The 23366-nt window shown below is 42.9% G+C and overlaps 1 protein-coding gene across 3 annotated transcripts in view; it reads left to right on the top strand.

Annotated features, from left to right (window-relative positions):
• abca4b (ATP-binding cassette, sub-family A (ABC1), member 4b) overlaps nt 1-23366 on the top strand; it is a 133651-nt gene that overhangs the window by 76282 nt on the left and 34003 nt on the right. For all 3 annotated transcript variants that reach the window (XM_036986622.1, XM_036986623.1, XM_036986624.1), the window contains 8 exons: nt 1077-1265; nt 2681-2858; nt 3350-3481; nt 4819-4958; nt 5543-5680; nt 6085-6266; nt 16882-16987; nt 17138-17343. In XM_036986622.1, coding sequence (XP_036842517.1) covers nt 1077-1265; nt 2681-2858; nt 3350-3481; nt 4819-4958; nt 5543-5680; nt 6085-6266; nt 16882-16987; nt 17138-17343 — 1271 coding nt within the window. The remainder of the gene's footprint in view (nt 1-1076; nt 1266-2680; nt 2859-3349; nt 3482-4818; nt 4959-5542; nt 5681-6084; nt 6267-16881; nt 16988-17137; nt 17344-23366) is intronic.

Genomic DNA, 23366 nt, shown 5'->3' with positions numbered 1-23366 from the left:
GACAGTATATGAACTATAGAATCATTAATAGACAGTATATGAACTATAGAATCATATATAGACAGTATATGAATATTATAATCATATAGACAGTATATTAATATTATAATCATATGTAGACAGTTTATGAATATTACAATCATATATTGACAGTGAACAATAGAATCATATATAGACAGTATATGAATACAGTATATGAACTATAGAATCATATATAGACAGTATATTAATATTATAATCATATAGACAGTATATGAATATTATAATCATATGTAGACAGTTTATGAATATTACAATCATATATTGACAGTGAACAATATAATAATATATAGACAGTATATGAATACAGTATATGAACTATAGAATCATATATAGACAGTATATGAATATTATAATCATATGTAGACAGTTTATGAACTATAGAATCATATATAGACAGTATATGAACTATAGAATCATATATAGACAGTATATGAACTATAGAATCATATATAGACAGTATATGAACTATAGAATCATATATAGACAGTATTTGAATATTATAATCATATGTAGACAGTATATGAATAGTATAATCATATATAGACAGTATATGAATATTACAATCATATATTGACAGTATATTAATATTACAATCATATATTGACAGTATATGAATATTATAATCATATATAGACAGTATATGAATATTATAATCATACATAGACAGTATATGAATATTACAATCATATATTGACAGTATATGAATATTATAATCATATATAGACAGTATATGAATACAGTATATGCATATTATAATCATATATTGACAGTGAACTATAGAATCATATATACGCAGTATATGAACTATAGAATCATATATAGACAGTATATGAATATTATAATCATATATAGACAGTATATGAATATTATAATCATATATAGACAGTATAGACAGGCATACATATGAACACACTGGTTGAACTTTGATTGAAGGAGTGATATGACCTGCCTTTGTAATAGGTCTTCTGTCCCATGAGTTTCTCTCACAGTGGTGAAACGTTGTAGAGTGACTGTGTATCTGTCTCTCCCTGCAGATCCAGAGAAGCCCGACGTGGACAAGGACGTAGACAGTATGTGTTCACCTAGGAGGTGTAATGGCGTGGGTGTAAAGAAACCCTGCAAACACCAGGACAAGAGAGAGAGGATGGAGAGAGAGAGGGAGGAGCTGCTGAAACGACAGGAAGAAGAACAGAACAAGGAGGAGCAGGAAGAGGACCTGACAGGTAGGGGCTGTGGGATTGGCTAGACAGGACTCATGTACCCTGATTGGCTAGACAGGACTCAGATAGCTACTCTGTGATTGGCTAGAGATGCCTCAGGTAGCTACGATGTGATTGGCTAGACAGGGCTCAGGTAGCTACGATGTGATTGGCTAGACAGGGCTCATATAGCTACTCTGTGATTGGCTAGAGAGGCCTCACGTAGCTACTGTGTGATTGGCTAGAGAGGCCTCACGTAGCTAGTCTGTAATTGGCTAAATAGGGTACATGATCACTCACTAACAACAGATGATTCCGATGGCTCAGGTGATTGTCTGACCAGTCAATCAAATGTATGTTAGAAAATCATTTATCATCCTCCATGCCACTTTACTTATGACCCATCTCTGGCTTGGGGTATGTAGCCATAACCAGTACGCCTGACCATTTCATGCCACCGATCTGGTTTAGCTATAGCAACCAGACCTGACCCCCTAATTACAATTAGTCAATGGGCCAACTGATAAGTAGTAGCCTTGTAGATATGAGCCAGATCTAAACCATTGTAAATGTTAGGTGTCTTCCTCCATTATGGGTGTCTTCCTCCATTTTAGGTGTCTTCCTCCCTTTTTGGGTGTCTTCCTCCATTTTAGGTGTCTTCCTCCCTTTTTGGGTGTCTTCCTCCCTTTTGGGTGTCTTCCTCCCTTTTAGGTGTCTTCCTCCCTTTTAGGTGTCTTCCTCCCTTTTAGGTGTCTTCCTCCCTTTTAGGTGTCTTCCTCCATTTTAGGTGTCTTCCTCCCTTTTAGGTGTCTTCCTCCCTTTTAGGTGTCTTCCTCCATTTTAGGTGTCTTCCTCCATTTTGGGTGTCTTCCTCCCTTTTGGGTGTCTTCCTCCATTTTGGGTGTCTTCCTCCCTTTTGGGTGTCTTCCTCCCTTTTGGGTGTCTTCCTCCATTTTGGGTGTCTTCCTCCATTTTAGGTGTCTTCCTCCATTTTGGGTGTCTTCCTCCATTTTAGGTGTCTTCCTCCATTATGGGTGTCTTCCTCCCTTTTAGGTGTCTTCCTCCATTTTGGGTGTCTTCCTCCATTTTGGGTGTCTTCCTCCATTTTGGGTGTCTTCCTCCATTTTAGGTGTCTTCCTCCATTTTAGGTGTCTTCCTCCATTTTGGGTGTCTTCCTCCACTATGGGTGTCTTCCTCCATTATGGGTGTCTTCCTCCATTTTGGGTGTCTTCCTCCATTTTAGGTGTCTTCCTCCATTTTAGGTGTCTTCCTCCATTTTGGGTGTCTTCCTCCACTATGGGTGTCTTCCTCCATTTTGGGTGTCTTCCTCCATTTTGGGTGTCTTCCTCCATTTTGGGTGTCTTCCTCCATTTTGGGTGTCTTCCTCCATTTTGGGTGTCTTCCTCCATTTTGGGTGTCTTCCTCCATTTTTACTACAGGTCAGTTGTTCTTTGAGCCGGAGCCAGCAGGGCTGACCGTGGGGGTAGAGATTCAGGACTTGGTCAAGGTGTTTCCTGGGGGATCCCGTCCGGCTGTGGATCACCTCAGCATCGCCTTCTACGAGGGCCAGATCACATCGTTCCTAGGACACAACGGAGCTGGGAAAACCACCACTATGTATGTATTGTACCTAGCCTGGTCTCCCCAGATCTGTTTTGTGCTGTAGTCCACAGGAAGTCCAGGCTACCCCCCAAAAAAACCTCTACCTACTCTGCAGAGCACTAACTTTATTGTCCTAATTTTGTGGTGTAGGATATCAACTATAAAATATTGAATGAACCTAAATGTTTGAATACAGCTATTAGCGATCGAGTTATCCAGAGAACAGGTCTGTGAGGAATAAAGAAGGTTGATAGTGATAGTGACAGAGTGGCTGGTCATTGTGTCTGATTTGGTTCTGGGTGCCGAGATGACTTTATAGGGCTCATGACATGACATCATGCTCCTCTTAATCGCATGGGGGTGTGTGTGTGTGTGTGTGTGTGTGTGTGTGTGTGTGTGTGTGTGTGTGTGTGTGTGTGTGTGTGTGTGTGTGTGTGTGTGTGCGTGTGCGTGTGTGTGTGTGTGTGTGTGTGCGTGCGTGCGTGCGTGCGTGCGTCTCTCTCCAGGTCTATCCTGACTGGTCTGTTCCCTCCTACATCTGGGACAGCCTTTATCAATGGGAGAGACATCAGGACTGACATGGACAGTATCCGCACATCCATGGGCATGTGTCCCCAGTACAATATCCTCTTCAAACAGTGAGTCCTCCTCCTCTTCCTCCTCCCCTTCCTCTTCCTCCCCCTCTCACCTCCATGGGCATGTGTCCCCAGTACAATATCCTCTTCAAACAGTGAGTCTTCCTCCTCTTCCTCCTCCTCTTCCTCCCCCTCTCACCTCCATGGCTATAAGTCCCAGTACAATATCCTCTTCAAAACAGTGAGTCCTCCTCCTCCTCTTCCTGCTCGTCATCCTCCTCCTCCTCGGCTATGTGTCCCAGTAAAATGTCCTCTTCAAACAGTGAGGCCTCCTCCTCTCCCTCCTCCTCCCCCTCATCCTCCTCATCCTCCTCCTCCTGCTCGGCTATGTGTTTCAGTACAATATCCTCTTCAAACAGTGAGTCCTCCTCCTCTCCCTCCTCCTCCTCTCCCTCCTCCTGCTCCTCCTGCTCCTCCTCCTCCTCTCCCTCCTCCTCCTCATCTTCCTCCTCCTCATCTTCCTCCTCCTCCTCCTCCTCCCCCTCCTTGGCTATGTGTCCCAGTACAATGTCCTCTTCAAACAGTGAGTCCTCCTCCTCCTCCTCATCCTCTTCATCCTCCTCCTCCTCGGCTATGTGTTTCAGTACAATGTCCTCTTCAAACAGTGAGTCCTCCTCCCCCCCCTCCTGCTCGGCTATGTGTCCCAGTACAATGTCCTCTCCAAACACTGAGTCCTCCTCTTCCTCCTCCTCCTCCTCCTCATCTTCCTCCTTCTCCTGCTCGGCTGTGTTTCAGTACAATGTCCTCTTCAAACATTGAGTCCTCCTCTTCCTCCCCCCCCCCCCCCCCTCCTCCTCCTCCTCCTCCTCCTCCTCCTCCTCCTCCTCCTCTTCCTCCTCCTCCTGCTCGGCTGTGTTTCAGTACAATGTCCTCTTCAAACAGTGAGTCCTCCTCCTCCTCCTCTTCCTCCTCCTGCTCGGCTGTGTTTCAGTACAATGTCCTCTCCAAACAGAGTCCTCCATATACCAACTGGCACTTTTCTAGAATCTTGAGTAGTCAGTTCAATCATAGGACTGGCATGTTGATGACATAATAGATTGATGACATAGCAGATTGATGACATAACAGATTGATAACATAGCAGATTGATGACATAACAGATTGATGACATAACAGATTGATGACATAGCAGATTGATGACATAGCAGATTGATGACATAACAGATTGACGGCATAGCAGATTGATGACATAGCAGATTGATGACATAGCAGATTGATGACATAACAGATTGATGAAATAGCAGATTGATGAATGTTTGTTTCCTACAATTAACAGTTCAGACATTTGTTCACGTGTCTGCTGTAGTGACTGACAACCTCTCTCCCTCCTCTCTGTCCAGTCTGACGGTGGAAGAACACATCCTGTTCTACTCCATGCTGAAGGGCACCTCTCAGGCTGAGGCTCAACAGGCGGTCAAGGTCATGCTGGAGGACCTGGGCCTGCCTCATAAGAGAGACGAGGAGGCACAGAACCTCTCAGGTGGGTCAGGCTGGGTGTGTGGGCTTGCCTCATAAGAAAGACAATGAACCTTTCAGGGGGGGAGACGACGAGGCACAGGACCTCTCAGGGAGGAGACAACGAGGCACAGGACCTCTCAGGGGGGAGACAACGAGTCACAGGACCTCTCAGGGGGGAGACAACGAGTCACAGGACCTCTCAGGGGGGGAGACGACGAGGCACAGGACCTCTCAGGGGGGGAGACAACGAGTCACAGGACCTCTCAGGGGGGGAGACAACGAGTCACAGGACCTCTCAGGGGGGAGACAACGAGTCACAGGACCTCTCAGGGGGGGAGACAACGAGTCACAGGACCTCTCAGGGGGGGAGACAACGAGTCACAGGACCCCTCAGGGGGGGTCAGCCAGGTTCTCATGGAAACCTAAGGCATGAAACACACTTGTGAGCAGATACTGTTTCGAGGTCTTCCTTTTTTCCTTTGTCGAACCTTTGCTGCTGCAAATAAATTAGCCAGGCCCTAGGCAACGTCTCAGATTTTGGAGTGTTTTACCCTACATCGTTTATTGTGTTTCCCCTGAAATAACGTCTGTTCTCACTCTGTGCAGGGGGTATGCAGAGGAAGCTGTCTGTTGCCATGGCATTTGTTGGGGGGTCAAAGATTGTGATCCTGGATGAGCCCACGTCGGGGGTCGACCCTTACTCCAGACGGTCCATCTGGGACCTGCTACTCAAATACCGCACAGGTACCACCCCTAGCCACTACACCTGGTTTAGACCTGGGAAACCGTGTTTCAGCACTTCTCTAGGAGTAATTCAGTGCCAGGCTGAAGAGAGAAACAGGCAGATACTCAGGCCTTCAAGGACTGGTGTTTCCCATCCCTGCTCCTCCTTGTCTGCAGCTTGCTTCCCTATCCAAGTACTACAATCAACTCTCTCTAACCTTTGACCCCTGTCTCCCAGGGCGTGCAAGTGTCCCTGTCCACTCACCACATGGACGAGGCAGACCTGTTGAGTGACCTAGCTCCTAGTCCTGACATCTGACCTCTAACCCCAGGCCGTACAGTGATCATGTCCACTCACCACATGGACTAGGCAGACCTGTTGAGTGACCTAGCTCCTAGTCCTGACCTCTGACCTCTAACCCCAGGCCGTACAGTGATCCTGTCCACTCACCACATGGACGAGGCTGACCTGTTGAGTGACCGTGTCGCCATCATCTCTAAGGGCCAGCTCCATTGCTGTGGCTCCCCCCTCTTCCTCAAGAACTGCTTCGGGGTGGGATTCTACCTCACCCTGGTCCGACGCATGAAGGACGTGAGGAAAAAAGAGGTGATACACTATAATAGTATTCAACAGGAGGTGATACACTAGAATAGTATTCAACAGGAGGTGATACACTAGAGTAGTATTCAACAGGAGGTACACTAGAGTAGTATTCAACAGGAGGTACACTAGAATAGTATTCAACAGGAGGAGATACACTAGAATAGTATTCAACAGGAGGAGATACACTAGAATAGTATTCAACAGGAGATACACTATAATAGTATTCAACAGGAGGTACACTAGAATAGTATTCAACAGGAGATACACTAGAATAGTATTCAACAGGAGATACACTAGAATAGTATTCAACAGGAGGTACACTAGAATAGTATTCAACAGGAGATACACTAGAATAGTATTCAACAGGAGATACACTAGAATAGTATTCAACAGGAGATATACTAGAATAGTATTCAACAGGAGATATACTATAATAGTATTCAACAGGAGGTACACTAGAGTAGTATTCAACAGGAGATACACTAGAATAGTATTCAACAGGAGGAGATACACTAGAATAGTATTCAACAGGAGATACACTAGAATAGTATTCAACAGGAGATACACTAGAATAGTATTCAACAGGAGATACACTAGAATAGTATTCAACAGGAGATATACTATAATAGTATTCAACAGGAGGAGATATACTATAATAGTATTCAACAGGAGATACACTAGAGTAGTATTCAACAGGAGATACACTAGAATAGTATTCAACAGGTGATACACTAGAATAGTATTCAACAGGAGATACACTAGAATAGTATTCAACAGGAGATACACTAGAGTAGTATTCAACAGGAGATACACTAGAATAGTATTCAACAGGAGATACACTAGAATAGTATTCAACAGGAGATACACTAGAGTAGTATTCAACAGGAGGAGATACACTAGAATAGTATTCAACAGGAGATACACTAGAGTAGTATTCAACAGGAGATACACTAGAATAGTATTCAACAGGAGATACACTAGAATAGTATTCAACAGGAGATATACTAGAGTAGTATTCAACAGGAGGAGATACACTAGAGTAGTATTCAACAGGAGATACACTAGAATAGTATTCAACAGGAGATACACTAGAATAGTATTCAACAGGAGATACACTAGAATAGTATTCAACAGGAGATACACTATAATAGTATTCAACAGGAGGTACACTAGAGTAGTATTCAACAGGAGGTACACTAGAGTAGTATTCAACAGGTGATACACTAGAGTAGTATTCAACAGGAGATACACTAGAATAGTATTCAACAGGAGATACACTAGAATAGTATTCAACAGGTGATACACTAGAATAGTATTCAACAGGTGATACACTAGAGTAGTATTCAACAGGAGATACACTAGAATAGTATTCAACAGGAGATACACTAGAATAGTATTCAACAGGTGATACACTAGAATAGTATTCAACAGGAGATACACTAGAATAGTATTCAACAGGAGATACACTAGAATAGTATTCAACAGGAGATACACTAGAATAGTATTCAACAGGAGATACACTAGAATAGTATTCAACAGGTGATACACTAGAATAGTATTCAACAGGAGGAGATACACTAGAATAGTATTCAACAGGAGATACACTAGAATAGTATTCAACAGGTGATACACTAGAATAGTATTCAACAGGAGGAGATACACTAGAATAGTATTCAACAGGAGGTACACTAGAATAGTATTCAACAGGAGATACACTAGAATAGTATTCAACAGGAGATACACTAGAATAGTATTCAACAGGAGATACACTAGAATAGTATTCAACAGGAGATACACTAGAATAGTATTCAACAGGAGATACACTAGAATAGTATTCAACAGGTGATACACTAGAATAGTATTCAACAGGAGATACACTAGAATAGTATTCAACAGGAGATACACTATAATAGTATTCAACAGGAGATATACTAGAGTAGTATTCAACAGGAGATACACTAGAATAGTATTCAACAGGAGATACACTAGAATAGTATTCAACAGGAGATACACTAGAATAGTATTCAACAGGAGGAGATACACTAGAGTAGTATTCAACAGGAGGAGATATACTAGAATAGTATTCAACAGGAGATACACTATAATAGTATTCAACAGGAGATACACTAGAATAGTATTCAACAGGAGGAGGTACACTAGAATCGTATTCAACAGGAGATACACTAGAATAGTATTCAACAGGAGATATACTAGAGTAGTATTCAACAGGAGATATACTAGAATAGTATTCAACAGGAGATACACTAGAGTAGTATTCAACAGGAGATACACTAGAATAGTATTCAACAGGAGATACACTAGAATAGTATTCAACAGGAGATACACTAGAGTAGTATTCAACAGGAGATACACTAGAATAGTATTCAACAGGAGATACACTAGAATAGTATTCAACAGGAGATACACTAGAATAGTATTCAACAGGAGGAGGTACACTAGATTAGTATTCAACAGGAGGTACACTAGAATAGTATTCAACAGGAGATACACTAGAATAGTATTCAACAGGAGGTACACTAGAGTAGTATTCAACAGGAGATATACTAGAATAGTATTCAACAGGAGATACACTAGAGTAGTATTCAACAGGAGGTACACTATAATAGTATTCAACAGGAGATACACTAGAGTAGTATTCAACAGGAGATACACTAGAATAGTATTCAACAGGAGATATACTAGAATAGTATTCAACAGGAGGAGATACACTAGAATAGTATTCAACAGGAGATATACTAGAATAGTATTCAACAGGAGGAGATACACTAGAATAGTATTCAACAGGAGATATACTAGAATAGTATTCAACAGGAGATACACTAGAGTAGTATTCAACAGGAGGTACACTATAATAGTATTCAACAGGAGATACACTAGAGTAGTATTCAACAGGAGATACACTAGAATAGTATTCAACAGGAGATATACTAGAATAGTATTCAACAGGAGGAGATACACTAGAATAGTATTCAACAGGAGATATACTAGAATAGTATTCAACAGGAGATACACTAGAATAGTATTCAACAGGAGATACACTAGAATAGTATTCAACAGGAGATACACTAGAGTAGTATTCAACAGGAGATACACTAGAATAGTATTCAACAGGAGATACACTAGAATAGTATTCAACAGGAGATACACTAGAGTAGTATTCAACAGGAGATACACTAGAATAGTATTCAACAGGAGATACACTAGAATAGTATTCAACAGGAGATACACTAGAATAGTATTCAACAGGAGATACACTAGAATAGTATTAAACAGGAGGTGATACACTATAATAGTATTCAACAGGAGATACACTAGAATAGTATTCAACAGGAGATACACTAGAGTAGTATTCAACAGGAGATACACTAGAATAGTATTCAACAGGAGATATACTAGAGTAGTATTCAACAGGAGATACACTAGAATAGTATTCAACAGGAGGAGATACACTAGAATAGTATTCAACAGGAGATACACTAGAATAATATTCAACAGGAGATACACTAGAGTAGTATTCAACAGGAGATACACTAGAGTAGTATTCAACAGGAGATACACTAGAATAGTATTCAACAGGAGGTACACTAGAATCGTATTCAACAGGAGATACACTAGAATAGTATTCAACAGGAGATACACTAGAATAGTATTCAACAGGAGATATACTAGAGTAGTATTCAACAGGAGATACACTAGAATAGTATTCAACAGGAGATATACTAGAATAGTATTCAACAGGAGATACACTAGAATAGTATTCAACAGGAGATATACTAGAATAGTATTCAACAGGAGATACACTAGAATAGTATTCAACAGGAGATACACTAGAATAATATTCAACAGGAGGAGATACACTAGAATAGTATTCAACAGGAGATACACTAGAATAGTATTCAACAGGAGATATACTAGAATAGTATTCAACAGGAGATACACTAGAATAGTATTCAACAGGAGATACACTAGAATAATATTCAACAGGAGGAGATACACTAGAATAGTATTCAACAGGAGATACACTAGAATAGTATTAAACAGGAGGAGATACACTAGAATAGTATTCAACAGGAGATACACTAGAGTAGTATTCAACAGGAGATACACTAGAATAGTATTCAACAGGAGATACACTAGAATAGTATTCAACAGGAGATACACTAGAATAGTATTCAACAGGAGATACACTAGAATAGTATTCAACAGGAGGTGATACACTATAATAGTATTCAACAGGAGATACACTAGAATAGTATTCAACAGGAGATACACTAGAATAGTATTCAACAGGAGATACACTAGAATAGTATTCAACAGGAGGAGATATACTAGAGTAGTATTCAACAGGAGGAGATATACTAGAATAGTATTCAACAGGAGGAGATATACTAGAGTAGTATTCAACAGGAGGAGATACACTAGAATAGTATTCAACAGGAGATACACTAGAGTAGTATTCAACAGGAGGAGATACACTAGAATAGTATTCAACAGGAGATACACTAGAATAGTATTCAACAGGAGGAGATACACTAGAGTAGTATTCAACAGGAGGAGATATACTAGAATAGTATTCAACAGGAGATACACTAGAGTAGTATTCAACAGGAGATACACTAGAATAGTATTCAACAGGAGATACACTAGAATAGTATTCAACAGGAGGAGATACACTAGAGTAGTATTCAACAGGAGGAGATATACTAGAATAGTATTCAACAGGAGATACACTAGAGTAGTATTCAACAGGAGGAGATATACTAGAGTAGTATTCAACAGGAGATACACTAGAATAATATTCAACAGGAGATACACTAGAGTAGTATTCAACAGGAGATACACTAGAATAGTATTCAACAGGAGATACACTAGAATAGTATTCAACAGGAGGAGATACACTAGAGTAGTATTCAACAGGAGGTACACTAGAGTAGTATTCAACAGGAGGAGATACACTAGAATAGTATTCAACAGGAGATACACTAGAATAATATTCAACAGGAGATACACTAGAGTAGTATTCAACAGGAGATACACTAGAATAGTATTCAACAGGAGGAGATACACTAGAGTAGTATTCAACAGGAGGTACACTAGAGTAGTATTCAACAGGAGATACACTAGAATAGTATTCAACAGGAGGAGATACACTAGAATAGTATTCAACAGGAGGTACACTAGAGTAGTATTCAACAGGAGATACACTAGAATAGTATTCAACAGGAGATACACTAGAATAGTATTCAACAGGAGGAGATACACTAGAATAGTATTCAACAGGAGATACACTAGAATAATATTCAACAGGAGATACACTAGAGTAGTATTCAACAGGAGGAGATACACTAGAATAGTATTCAACAGGAGATACACTAGAATAGTATTCAACAGGAGGAGATATACTAGAATAGTATTCAACAGGAGATACACTAGAATAGTATTCAACAGGAGATATACTAGAATAGTATTCAACAGGAGATACACTAGAATAGTATTCAACAGGAGATACACTAGAATAGTATTCAACAGGAGGAGATATACTAGAGTAGTATTCAACAGGAGATATACTAGAATAGTATTCAACAGGAGATACACTAGAATAGTATTCAACAGGAGATATACTAGAATAGTATTCAACAGGAGATACACTAGAATAGTATTCAACAGGAGATATACTAGAATAGTATTCAACAGGTGATACACTAGAGTAGTATTCAACAGGAGGAGATATACTAGAGTAGTATTCAACAGGAGATATACTAGAATAGTATTCAACAGGAGGAGATATACTAGAGTAGTATTCAACAGGAGATATACTAGAATAGTATTCAACAGGAGGAGATATACTAGAGTAGTATTCAACAGGAGATATACTAGAATAGTATTCAACAGGAGGAGATATACTAGAGTAGTATTCAACAGGAGATATACTAGAATAGTATTCAACAGGAGATACACTAGAATAGTATTCAACAGGAGATACACTAGAATAGTATTCAACAGGAGATACACTAGAGTAGTATTCAACAGGAGATACACTATAATAGTATTCAACAGGAGATATACTAGAATAGTATTCAACAGGTGATACACTAGAGTAGTATTCAACAGGAGATATACTAGAGTAGTATTCAACAGGAGATATACTAGAATAGTATTCAACAGGAGATACACTAGAGTAGTATTCAACAGGAGGAGATATACTAGAGTAGTATTCAACAGGAGATATACTAGAATAGTATTCAACAGGAGGAGATATACTAGAGTAGTATTCAACAGGAGATATACTAGAATAGTATTCAACAGGAGGAGATATACTAGAGTAGTATTCAACAGGAGATATACTAGAATAGTATTCAACAGGAGATACACTAGAATAGTATTCAACAGGAGATACACTAGAATAGTATTCAACAGGAGATACACTAGAATAGTATTCAACAGGAGATACACTAGAATAGTATTCAACAGGAGATACACTAGAATAGTATTCAACAGGAGATACACTAGAATAGTATTCAACAGGAGGAGATACACTAGAATAGTATTCAACAGGAGATACACTATAATAGTATTCAACAGGAGATACACTAGAATAGTATTCAACAGGAGATATACTATAATAGTATTCAACAGGAGATACACTAGAATAGTATTCAACAGGAGATACACTAGAATAGTATTCAACAGGAGATACACTAGAATAGTATTCAACAGGAGATACACTAGAATAGTATTCAACAGGAGGAGATACACTAGAATAGTATTCAACAGGAGATACACTATAATAGTATTCAACAGGAGATACACTAGAATAGTATTCAACAGGAGATACACTATAATAGTATTCAACAGGAGATACACTAGAATAGTATTCAACAGGAGATACACTAGAATAGTATTCAACAGGAGATATACTAGAGTAGTATTCAACAGGAGATATACTAGAATAGTATTCAACAGGAGGAGATACACTAGAATAGTATTCAACAGGAGATACACTAGAATAGTATTCAACAGGAGATACACTAGAATAGTATTCAACAGGAGATACACTAGAATAGTATTCAACAGGAGGAGATATACTAGAATAGTATTCAACAGGAGGAGATATACTAGAATAGTATTCAACAGGAGATACACTAGAATAGTATTCAACAGGAGATACACTAGAATAGTATTCAACAGGAGGAGATATACTAGAGTAGTATTCAACAGGAGGTACACTAGAGTAGTATTCAACAGGAGATATACTAGAGTAGTATTCAACAGGAGATACACTAGAATAGTATTCAACAGGAGGAGATACACTAGAATAGTATTCAACAGGAGGTACACTAGAGTAGTATTCAACAGGAGGAGATATACTAGAGTAGTATTCAACAGGAGGAGATATACTAGAGTAGTATTCAACAGGAGGAGATATACTAGAGTAGTATTCAACAGGAGATACACTAGAGTAGTATTCAACAGGAGATACACTAGAATAGTATTCAACAGGTGATACACTAGAATAGTATTCAACAGGAGGAGATACACTATAATAGTATTCAACAGGAGATATACTAGAGTAGTATTCAACAGGAGGAGATATACTAGAGTAGTATTCAACAGGAGATATACTAGAGTAGTATTCAACAGGAGGAGATATACTAGAATAGTATTCAACAGGTGATACACTAGAATAGTATTCAACAGGAGGAGATACACTATAATAGTATTCAACAGGAGATATACTAGAGTAGTATTCAACAGGAGATATACTAGAGTAGTATTCAACAGGTGATACACTAGAATAGTATTCAACAGGAGGAGATATACTAGAGTAGTATTCAACAGGAGATATACTAGAGTAGTATTCAACAGGAGGTACACTAGAATAGTATTCAACAGGAGGTACACTAGAATCGTATTCAACAGGAGATACACTAGAATAGTATTCAACAGGAGATATACTAGAGTAGTATTCAACAGGAGGAGATATACTAGAATAGTATTCAACAGGAGATACACTATAATAGTATTAAAAGTATGAAGTGCCAGATAATTGGCTAAGGTGGACGATGCTTATGCTGTCATTCTCCTCTCTGAATAACTATATGCCTCTGAGTGCCTCTGTGTTAAAGAGTGTAAAGAGTCTCTGTGTAAAGGACCTGGTAGAGTGTCTCTGTGTAAAGGACCTGGTAGAGAGTCTCTGTGTAAAGGACCTGGTAGAGAGTCTCTGTGTAAAGGACCAGGTAGAGTAGCTCTGTGTAAAGGACCTGGTAGAGAGTCTCTGTGTAAAGGACCTGGTAGAATAACTCTGTGTAAAGGACCTGGTAGAGTAGCTCTGTGTAAAGGACCTGGTAGAGTAGCTTTGTGTAAAGGACCTGGTAGAGTAGCTCTGTGTAAAGGACCTGGTAGAGTAGAGTAGCTTTGTGTAAAGGACCTGGTAGAGAGTCTCTGTGTAAAGGACCTGGTAGAATAACTCTGTGTAAAGGACCTGGTAGAGTAGCTCTGTGTAAAGGACCTGGTAGAGTAGCTTTGTGTAAAGGACCTGGTAGAGTAGCTCTGTGTAAAGGACCTGGTAGAGTAGAGTAGCTTTGTGTAAAGTACCTGGTAGAGTAGCTCTGTGTAAAGGACCTGGTAGAGTGTCTCTGTGTAAAGGACCTGGTAGAGAGTCTCTGTGTAAAGGACCTGGTAGAATAACTCTGTGTAAAGGACCTGGTAGAGTAGCTCTGTGTAAAGGACCTGGTAGAGTAGCTCTGTGTAAAGGACCTGGTAGAGTAGCTTTGTGTACAGTGCCTGGTAGAGTAGCTCTGTGTAAAGGACCTGGTAGAGTGTCTCTGTGTAAAGTACCTGGTAGAGTGTCTCTGTGTAAAGTACCTGGTAGATTAAAGGACCTGGTAGAGTGTCTCTGTGTAAAGTACCTGGTAGAGTGTTACAATTATGTTGTCCTTCTCTCTGTCGGAATGAGTGTGACTGTGGATCTGAAAATCTCTATGTGCAAATATATTTGTGACCACCACCTGGATTCAGTCCTTTGTCACAACATTTTATTTTTATTTTTTACATTGGATAAAGGTAGAGACTCAAAGCTTGAAAATGGTATATCACACACTACAGTTGAGGAAAAAAGGGAAAGTAATTCTACTTTGAAAGTTGATCAACTTGTAACCCCACTTTTGAGAAAATGGCCCTTGAATGTTCAGGTATACCTTTCTCGAGCTCCTACACAGATTATTCACGTAACGTTAGCTAGCGAGCCAGCCAGCTAACGTTAGCTATACACAGATCGTACACGTAACGTTAGCTAGCGAGCCAGCCAGCTAACGTTAGCTATACACAGATCGTACACGTAACGTTAGACAGTGAGCCAGCCAGCTAACGTTAGCTATACACAGATCGTACACGTAACGTTAGCTAGCGAGCCAGCCAGCTAACATTAGCTATACACAGATCGTACACGTAACGTTAGCTAGCGAGCCAGCCAGCTAACGTTAGATAGCTAGCTAAAAGTAGGACTTAACTTGCAATGAAAACAACTTTCTGACTAAATTAGAAACATATAATATCTGAACATGTAGCTAGACTCTTACCTGTACACATGGATGAATGTTTCTTCCTCTGTCACGGATGCCATGGTTGCCCTTCGTTTGAAGATGTAATCCGTAGACAGGTGTTTTATCCAACAGTCTTTCTACTTTTTCCACATTTGGAAATCATCTCTCTGCTTTGACCGGGCATTCCACTGATTTCAAAACTCGGTCAACTTCTTCCGTGACAAAAGACACCGTTTCTTCCCCACCATTGTCATCTGAAGACTCTACGAAGTCTGGTTCAATTAAAATGTTCTTACCAAAATCAGGGATTTCCTCATCGTCTGATTCATTTTCAGAGTCAGCATGGCACGATCATCCTCCAGTGGAATTTTTTCCCAATAGCAGTATTAAATATATATATATTTTGGCCATTTAGCAGACGTTCTTGTCCAGAGCAACTTACAGTAGTGAGTGCATACATTCTCGTACTGGTCCCCCTTGGGAATCGAACCCACAACCCTGCCGTTGCAAGCACCATGCTCTACCAACTGAGCATCACGGGACCACTTCAGGGCAGCAATGATGAGAGCAATAGCTAAACTTTTTCAGTACTTCGTATCTTTCAAAACAAAAGCTGCGATCGACAGAATTATCCACACGTACTTAGCAGCTCATGTGATAGACAGAAGCATGCTACATGGCAGACCAATCCGAACTCATCTCTCATGCATGTCCAGCCCACTCATTATCTCAGCCAATCATGGCTAACGGGAAGGTTCCTGGATTTGTTCGTTAAACCAACTAGGCTCATTATTTAACCCTTTCTTTCGTATTTACAGACGACATACAAGTTTTTGTTATTAGGGTACATGATAGTTCAGATGTTCCAGAATGCATTTCTACCCCAAAAATGTATTAAAAAAAATGTATAAACAAAACCTCTCCTGTGAAATATGGACGTGCAACATACACCTAGTTTCTTGAAACGGGTCATATTTTAAATTGTTTTAAACATGTTGTTTCTTCTCTCTCTCTCTTTCCCTCTTTCTCTGTGCTTCTCTCTCTCTGTCTATCAGAACGAGTGTGACTGTGCCTCAGAGTGTTCCTGTACCTGTTCCACCTGCACCAAGATGAAAGAGGAATCCCAGGGCCAGTCCCAGCAGCTGGAGAGAGCTCTGGATGGTGGGGAAGTGTGTGTGATCGTGTGTGTGTGTGTCTAGATACTCTAATCAACCACTAGTTCTGTAATATTCAGCCCATGTCCATCCTCCCTCATCATCAATACGTCAATCAAACAATCTATCTATGTACAAAACCTTTATCTTCTCCCAGGTGACGTGGACAACATCACCACGCTGATCCATCACCACGTCCCAGAAGCCAAGCTGATCGAGGCCATCGGCCAGGAGCTGACCTTCCTGCTGCCCAACAAGGGTTTCAAGCACCGGGCCTACGCCTCCCTCTTCAGAGAACTAGAGGAAACACTGGGGGACATGGGCCTCAGCAGCTTCGGCATCTCTGACACCTCACTGGAGGAGGTGAGAATGGGGGTAGGGGGACTGGGGAGGAGGGGAATGTGGTAGGGGAGGTGAGACTGGGGGTAGGGGGACTGGGGAGGAGGGGAATGTGGTAGGGGAGGTGAGACTGGGGGTAGGGGGACTGGGGAGGAGGGGAATGTGGTAGGGGAGGTGAGACTGGGGGTAGGGGGACTGGGGAGGAGGGGAATGTGGTAGGGGAGGTGAGACTGGGGGTAGGGGGACTGGGGAGGAGGGGAATGTGGTAGGGGAGGTGAGACTGGGGGTAGGGGGACTGGGGAGGAGGGGAATGTGGTAGGGGAGGTGAGACTGGGGGTAGGGGGACTGGGGAGGAGGGGAATGTGGTAGGGGAGGTGAGACTGGGGGTAGGGGGACTGGGGAGGAGGGGAATGTGGTAGGGGAGGTGAGACTGGGGGTAGGGGGACTGGGGAGGAGGGGAATGTGGTAGGGGAGGTGAGACTGGGGGTAGGGGGACTGGGGAGGAGGGGAATGTGGTAGGGGAGGTGAGACTGGGGGTAGGGGGAGGTAGGACTGGGAAGGAAGGGAATGTGGTAGGAGAGGTGAGACTGGGGGTAGGGGGAGGTAGGACTGGGAAGGAGGGGAATGTGGTAGGGGAGGTGAGACTGGGGGTAGGGGGAGGTAGGACTGGGAAGGAAGGGAATGTGGTAGGGGAGGTGAGACTGGGGGTAGGGGGAGGTAGGACTGGGAAGGAGGGGAATGTGGTAGGGGAGGTGCGATTGGGGGTAGAGGGAGGTAGGACTGGGGAGGAGGGGAAGGTGGTAGGGGAGCTGGGACGTGCGTAGTTGCGTCCTCAATGTGTCTGTCTTCATTTGTGGCCTGTCAGAAAGACCCGATCACTTTATGGAGAGCCATGTGAGTGAGAGCCGCTTCGGATTGCTTAGTGCTCAGGGAGAAGGGCACAACTCGGCACTCCAGGCTGCAAAAAGGCATGGATTTTTTTTGTTTGTTTGCATTACGGCCACACAAAGGGGATGGCCGCAGTGAAACATGAGGCATTATCAAGTGCTTGTCAACTTGTGAATGAGAGACTGATGTAGTGTGTACATGTCACGTCCTGACCTTAGAGAGCCTTTATATTTCTCTATGTGGTTAGGTCGGGGTGTGATTTGGGTGGACATTCTAGTTTGTCTGTTTCTTTGTTGGCCCGAGTATGGTTCCCAATCAGAGGCAGCTGCCTATCGTTGTCTCTGATTGGGAATCATACTTAGGCAGCCCTTTTTACCCCACCTGTGATTGTTGGGTAATTATTTATTTTCTGTGAGTGTTTGTGTGCGCCACGGTTGGTTTCTGTGAAGGTTTCACTCCTATTAAAGATGTGGAACTACATGCTGCGCCTTGGCTCATCTATGAGGGAGTTTGAAGACAGTGACAGTACATCCTGCGCAAAAAAATACAAAGCAGAGCTCATACCGTGACTTTTTTCAAGTCATCATTAGTCTCATCATACAGCCAGCCGTACAATGTCTTAAACATCTAAACAAACAGCCCAACGTTTATAGAACAACTAAAGTTACATTAATAACTGTATATTAAGCATCTAGGAGGACCTATTTCTTTGTTGACCGTTCAACACAGAATAGCCACGTGTGTGCACTTGTAACAGTATAATTTTAGACCGTCCCCTCGCCCATACCCGGGCACGAACCAGGGACCTTCTGCACACATCAACAGTCACCCTCGAAGCATCGTTACCCATCGCTCCACAAAAGCCGCGGCCCTTGCAGAGCAAGGGGAACCACTACTTCAAGGTCTCAGAGCAAGTGACGTCACTGATTGAAACGCTATTTAGCGCCCACGCTAACTAAGCTAGCCGTTTCACATCCGTTACACACTCCTTCAAATCGTTTGGAGAAAATGTCTATATTTTATTCAGCTTTGTTCAATTGTATTCTTCATACTATAAAATAATGCCACGGAATTCTCAGCAAATCTTGTAGGCTCAATGAACTAGTGTAGAACACAGCCATATGGCACAGCCAGATCAGGACCTAACAGAAGGATTGACTCAGAGGATGTAGCCCACAGCCATATGGCACAGCCAGATCAGGACCTAACAGAAGGATTGACTCAGAGGATGTAGCCCACAGCCATATGGCACATCCAGATCAGGACCTAACATAAGGATTGACTCAGAGGATGTAGCCCACAGCCATATGGCACATCCAGATCAGGACCTAACATGAGGACAACTCAGAGGATGTAGCCCACAGCCATTTGACACAGCCAGATCAGGACCTAACATGAGGACAACTCAGAGGATGTAGCCCACAGCCATATTCCACAGCCAGATCAGGACCTAACATGAGGACAACTCAGAGGATGTAGCACACAGCCATATTCCACAGCCAGATCAGGACCTAACAGAAGGATTGACTCAGAGGATGTAGCCCACAGCCATATGGCACAGCCAGATCAGGACCCAACAGAAGGATTGACTCAGAGGATGTAGCCCACAGCCATATGGCACAGCCAGATCAGGACCTAACAGAAAGATTGACTCAGAGGATGTAGCCCACAGCCATATGGCACATCCAGATCAGGACCTAACAGAAGGATTGACTCAGAGGATGTAGCCCACAGCCATATGGCACATCCAGATCAGGAGCTAACATAAGGATTGACTCAGAGGATGTAGCCCACAGCCACAGCCTGGGCTTACCTCCGCTGTACCCGCACCCCACCATACCCCTGTTTGCGCATTATGCCCTGAATATATTCTACCATGCCCAGAAACCTGCTCCTCTTATTCTCTGTCCCCAACGCCCTAGGCGACCAGTTTTGATAGCCTTCAGCCGCACCCTCATACTACTCCTTCTCTGTTCCGCGGGTGATGTGGAGGTAAACCCAGGCCCTGCATGTCCCCAGGCACCCTCATTTGTTGACTTCTGTGATCGAAAAAGCCTTGGTTTCATGCATGTCAACATCAGAAGCCTCCTCCCTAAGTTTGTCTTACTCACTGCTCTAGCACACTCTGCTAACCCTGATGTCCTTGCCGTGTCTGAATCCTGGCTCAGGAAGGCCACCAAAAATTCTGAGATTTCCATACCCAACTATAACATCTTCCGTCAAGATAGAACTGCCAAAGGAGGAGGAGTTGCAGTCTACTGCAGAGATAGCCTGCAAAGTAATGTCATACTTTCCAGGTCCATACCCAAACAGTTCGAACTACTAATTTTGAAAATTACTCTCTCCAGAAATAAGTCTCTCACTGTTGCCGCCTGCTACCGACCCCCCTCAGCTCCCAGCTGTGCCCTGGACACCATTTGTGAATTGATCGCCCCCCATCTAGCTTCAGAGTTTGTTCTGTTAGGTGACCTAAACTGGGATATGCTTAACACCCCGGCAGTCCTACAATCTAAGCTAGATGCCCTCAATCTCACTCAAATCATCAAGGAACCCACCAGGTACAACCCTAACTCTGTAAACAAGGGCACCCTCATTGACGTCATCCTGACCAACTGGCCCTCCAAATACACCTCCGCTGTCTTCAACCAGGATCTCAGCGATCACTGCCTCATTGCCTGTATCCGCTACGGAGCCGCAGTCAAACGACCACCCCTCATCACTGTCAAACGCTCCCTAAAACACTTCTGTGAGCAGGCCTTTCTAATCGACCTGGCCCGGGTATCCTGGAAGGACATTGACCTCATCCCGTCAGTTGAGGATGCCTGGTCTTTCTTTAAAAGTAACTTCCTCACCATTTTAGATAAGCATGCTCCGTTCAAAAAATGCAGAACTAAGAACAGATATAGCCCCTGGTTCACTCCAGACCTGACTGCCCTCGACCAGCACAAAAACATCCTGTGGCGGACTGCACTAACATCGAACAGTCCCCGCGATATGCAACTGTTCAGGGAAGTCAGGAACCAATACACACAGTCAGTCAGGAAAGCTAAAGCCAACTTCTTCAGGCAGAAGTTTGCATCCTGTAGCTCCAACTCCAAAAAGTTCTGGGACACTGTGAAGTCCATGGAGAACAAGAGCACCTCCTCCCAGCTGCCCACTGCACTGAGGCTAGGTAACACGGTCACCACCGATAAATCCATGATTATCGAAAACTTCAACAAGCATTTCTCAACGGCTGGCCATGCCTTCCGCCTGGCTACTCCAACCTCGTCCAACAGCTCCCCCCCCCCCCGCAGCTACTCGCCCAAGCCTCTCCAGGTTCTCCTTTACCCAAATCCAGATAGCAGATGTTCTGAAAGAGCTGCAAAACCTGGACCCGTACAAATCAGCTGGGCTTGACAATCTGGACCCTCTATTCCTGAAACTATCCGCCGCCATTGTCGCAACCCCTATTACCAGCCTGTTCAACCTCTCTTTCATATCGTCTGAGATCCCCAAGGATTGGAAAGCTGCCGCAGTCATCCCCCTCTTCAAAGGGGGCGACACCCTGGACCCAAACTGTTACAGACCAATATCCATCCTGCCCTGCCTATCTAAGGTCTTCGAAAGCCAAGTCAATCAACAGATCACTGACCATCTTGAATCCCGCCGTACCTTCTCCGCTGTGCAATCTGGTTTCCGAGCCGGTCACGGGTGTACCTCAGCCACGCTCAAGGTACTAAACGATATCATAACCGCCATCGATAAAAGACAGTACTGTGCAGCCGTCTTCATAGACCTTGCCAAGGCTTTCGACTCTGTCAATCACCGTATTCTTATTGGCAGACTCAGTAGCCTCGGTTTTTCGGATGACTGCCTTGCCTGGTTCACCAATTACTTTGCAGACAGAGTTCAGTGTGTCAAATCGGAGGGCATGCTGTCCGGTCCTCTGGCAGTCTCTATGGGGGTGCCACAGGGTTCAATTCTCGGGCCGACTCTTTTCTCTGTATATATCAATGATGTTTCTCATGCTGCGGGCGATTCCCTGATCCACCTCTACGCAGACGACACCATTCTATATACTTCCGGCCCGTCCTTGGACACTGTGCTATCTAACCTCCAAACGAGCTTCAATGCCATACAGCACTCCTTCCGTGGCCTCCAACTGCTCTTAAACGCTAGTAAAACCAAATGCATGCTTTTCAACCGTTCGCTGCCTGCACCCGCACGCCTGACCAGCATCACCACCCTGGATGGTTCCGACCTTGAATATGTGGACATCTATAAGTACCTAGGTGTCTGGCTAGACTCTAAACTCTCCTTCCAGACCCATATCAAACATCTCCAATCGAAAATCAAATCAAGAGTCGGCTTTCTATTCCGCAACAAAGCCTCCTTCACTCACGCCGCCAAACTTACCCTAGTAAAACTGACTATCCTACCGATCCTCGACTTCGGCGATGTCATCTACAAAATTGCTTCCAACACTCTACTCAGCAAACTGGATGCAGTTTATCACAGTGCCATCCGTTTTGTCACTAAAGCACCTTATACCACCCACCACTGCGACTTGTATGCTCTAGTCGGCTGGCCCTCGCTACATATTCGTCGCCAGACCCACTGGCTCCAGGTCATCTACAAGTCCATGCTAGGTAAAGCTCCGCCTTATCTCAGTTCACTGGTTACGATGGCAACACCCATCCGTAGCACGCGCTCCAGCAGGTGTATCTCACTGATCATCCCTAAAGCCAACACCTCATTTGGCCGCCTTTCGTTCCAGTTCTCTGCTGCCTGTGATTGGAACGAATTGCAAAAATCGCTGAAGTTGGAGACTTTTATCTCCCTCACCAACTTCAAACATCTGCTATCTGAGCAGCTAACCGATCGCTGCAGCTGTACATAGTCTATTGGTAAATAGCCCACCCATTTTCACCTACCTCATCCCCATACTGTTTTTATTTATTTATTTTTCTGCTCTTTTGCACACCAATATCTCTACCTTTACATAACCATCTGATCATTTATCACTCCAGTGTTAATCTGCATAATTGTAATTATTTGCCTACCTTCTCATGCCTTTTGCACACAATGTATATATAGACTCCCCTTTTTTCTACTGTGTTATTGACTTGTTAATTGTTTACTCCATGTGTAACTCTGTGTTGTCTGTTCACACTGCT

This window comes from Oncorhynchus mykiss, chromosome 8 (assembly GCF_013265735.2).
Source record: "Oncorhynchus mykiss isolate Arlee chromosome 8, USDA_OmykA_1.1, whole genome shotgun sequence".
Lineage (NCBI taxonomy): Eukaryota > Metazoa > Chordata > Actinopteri > Salmoniformes > Salmonidae > Oncorhynchus > Oncorhynchus mykiss.
Note: the sequence above shows the minus strand (reverse complement) of the source record. Positions and strands in the feature narration are given on the sequence as shown.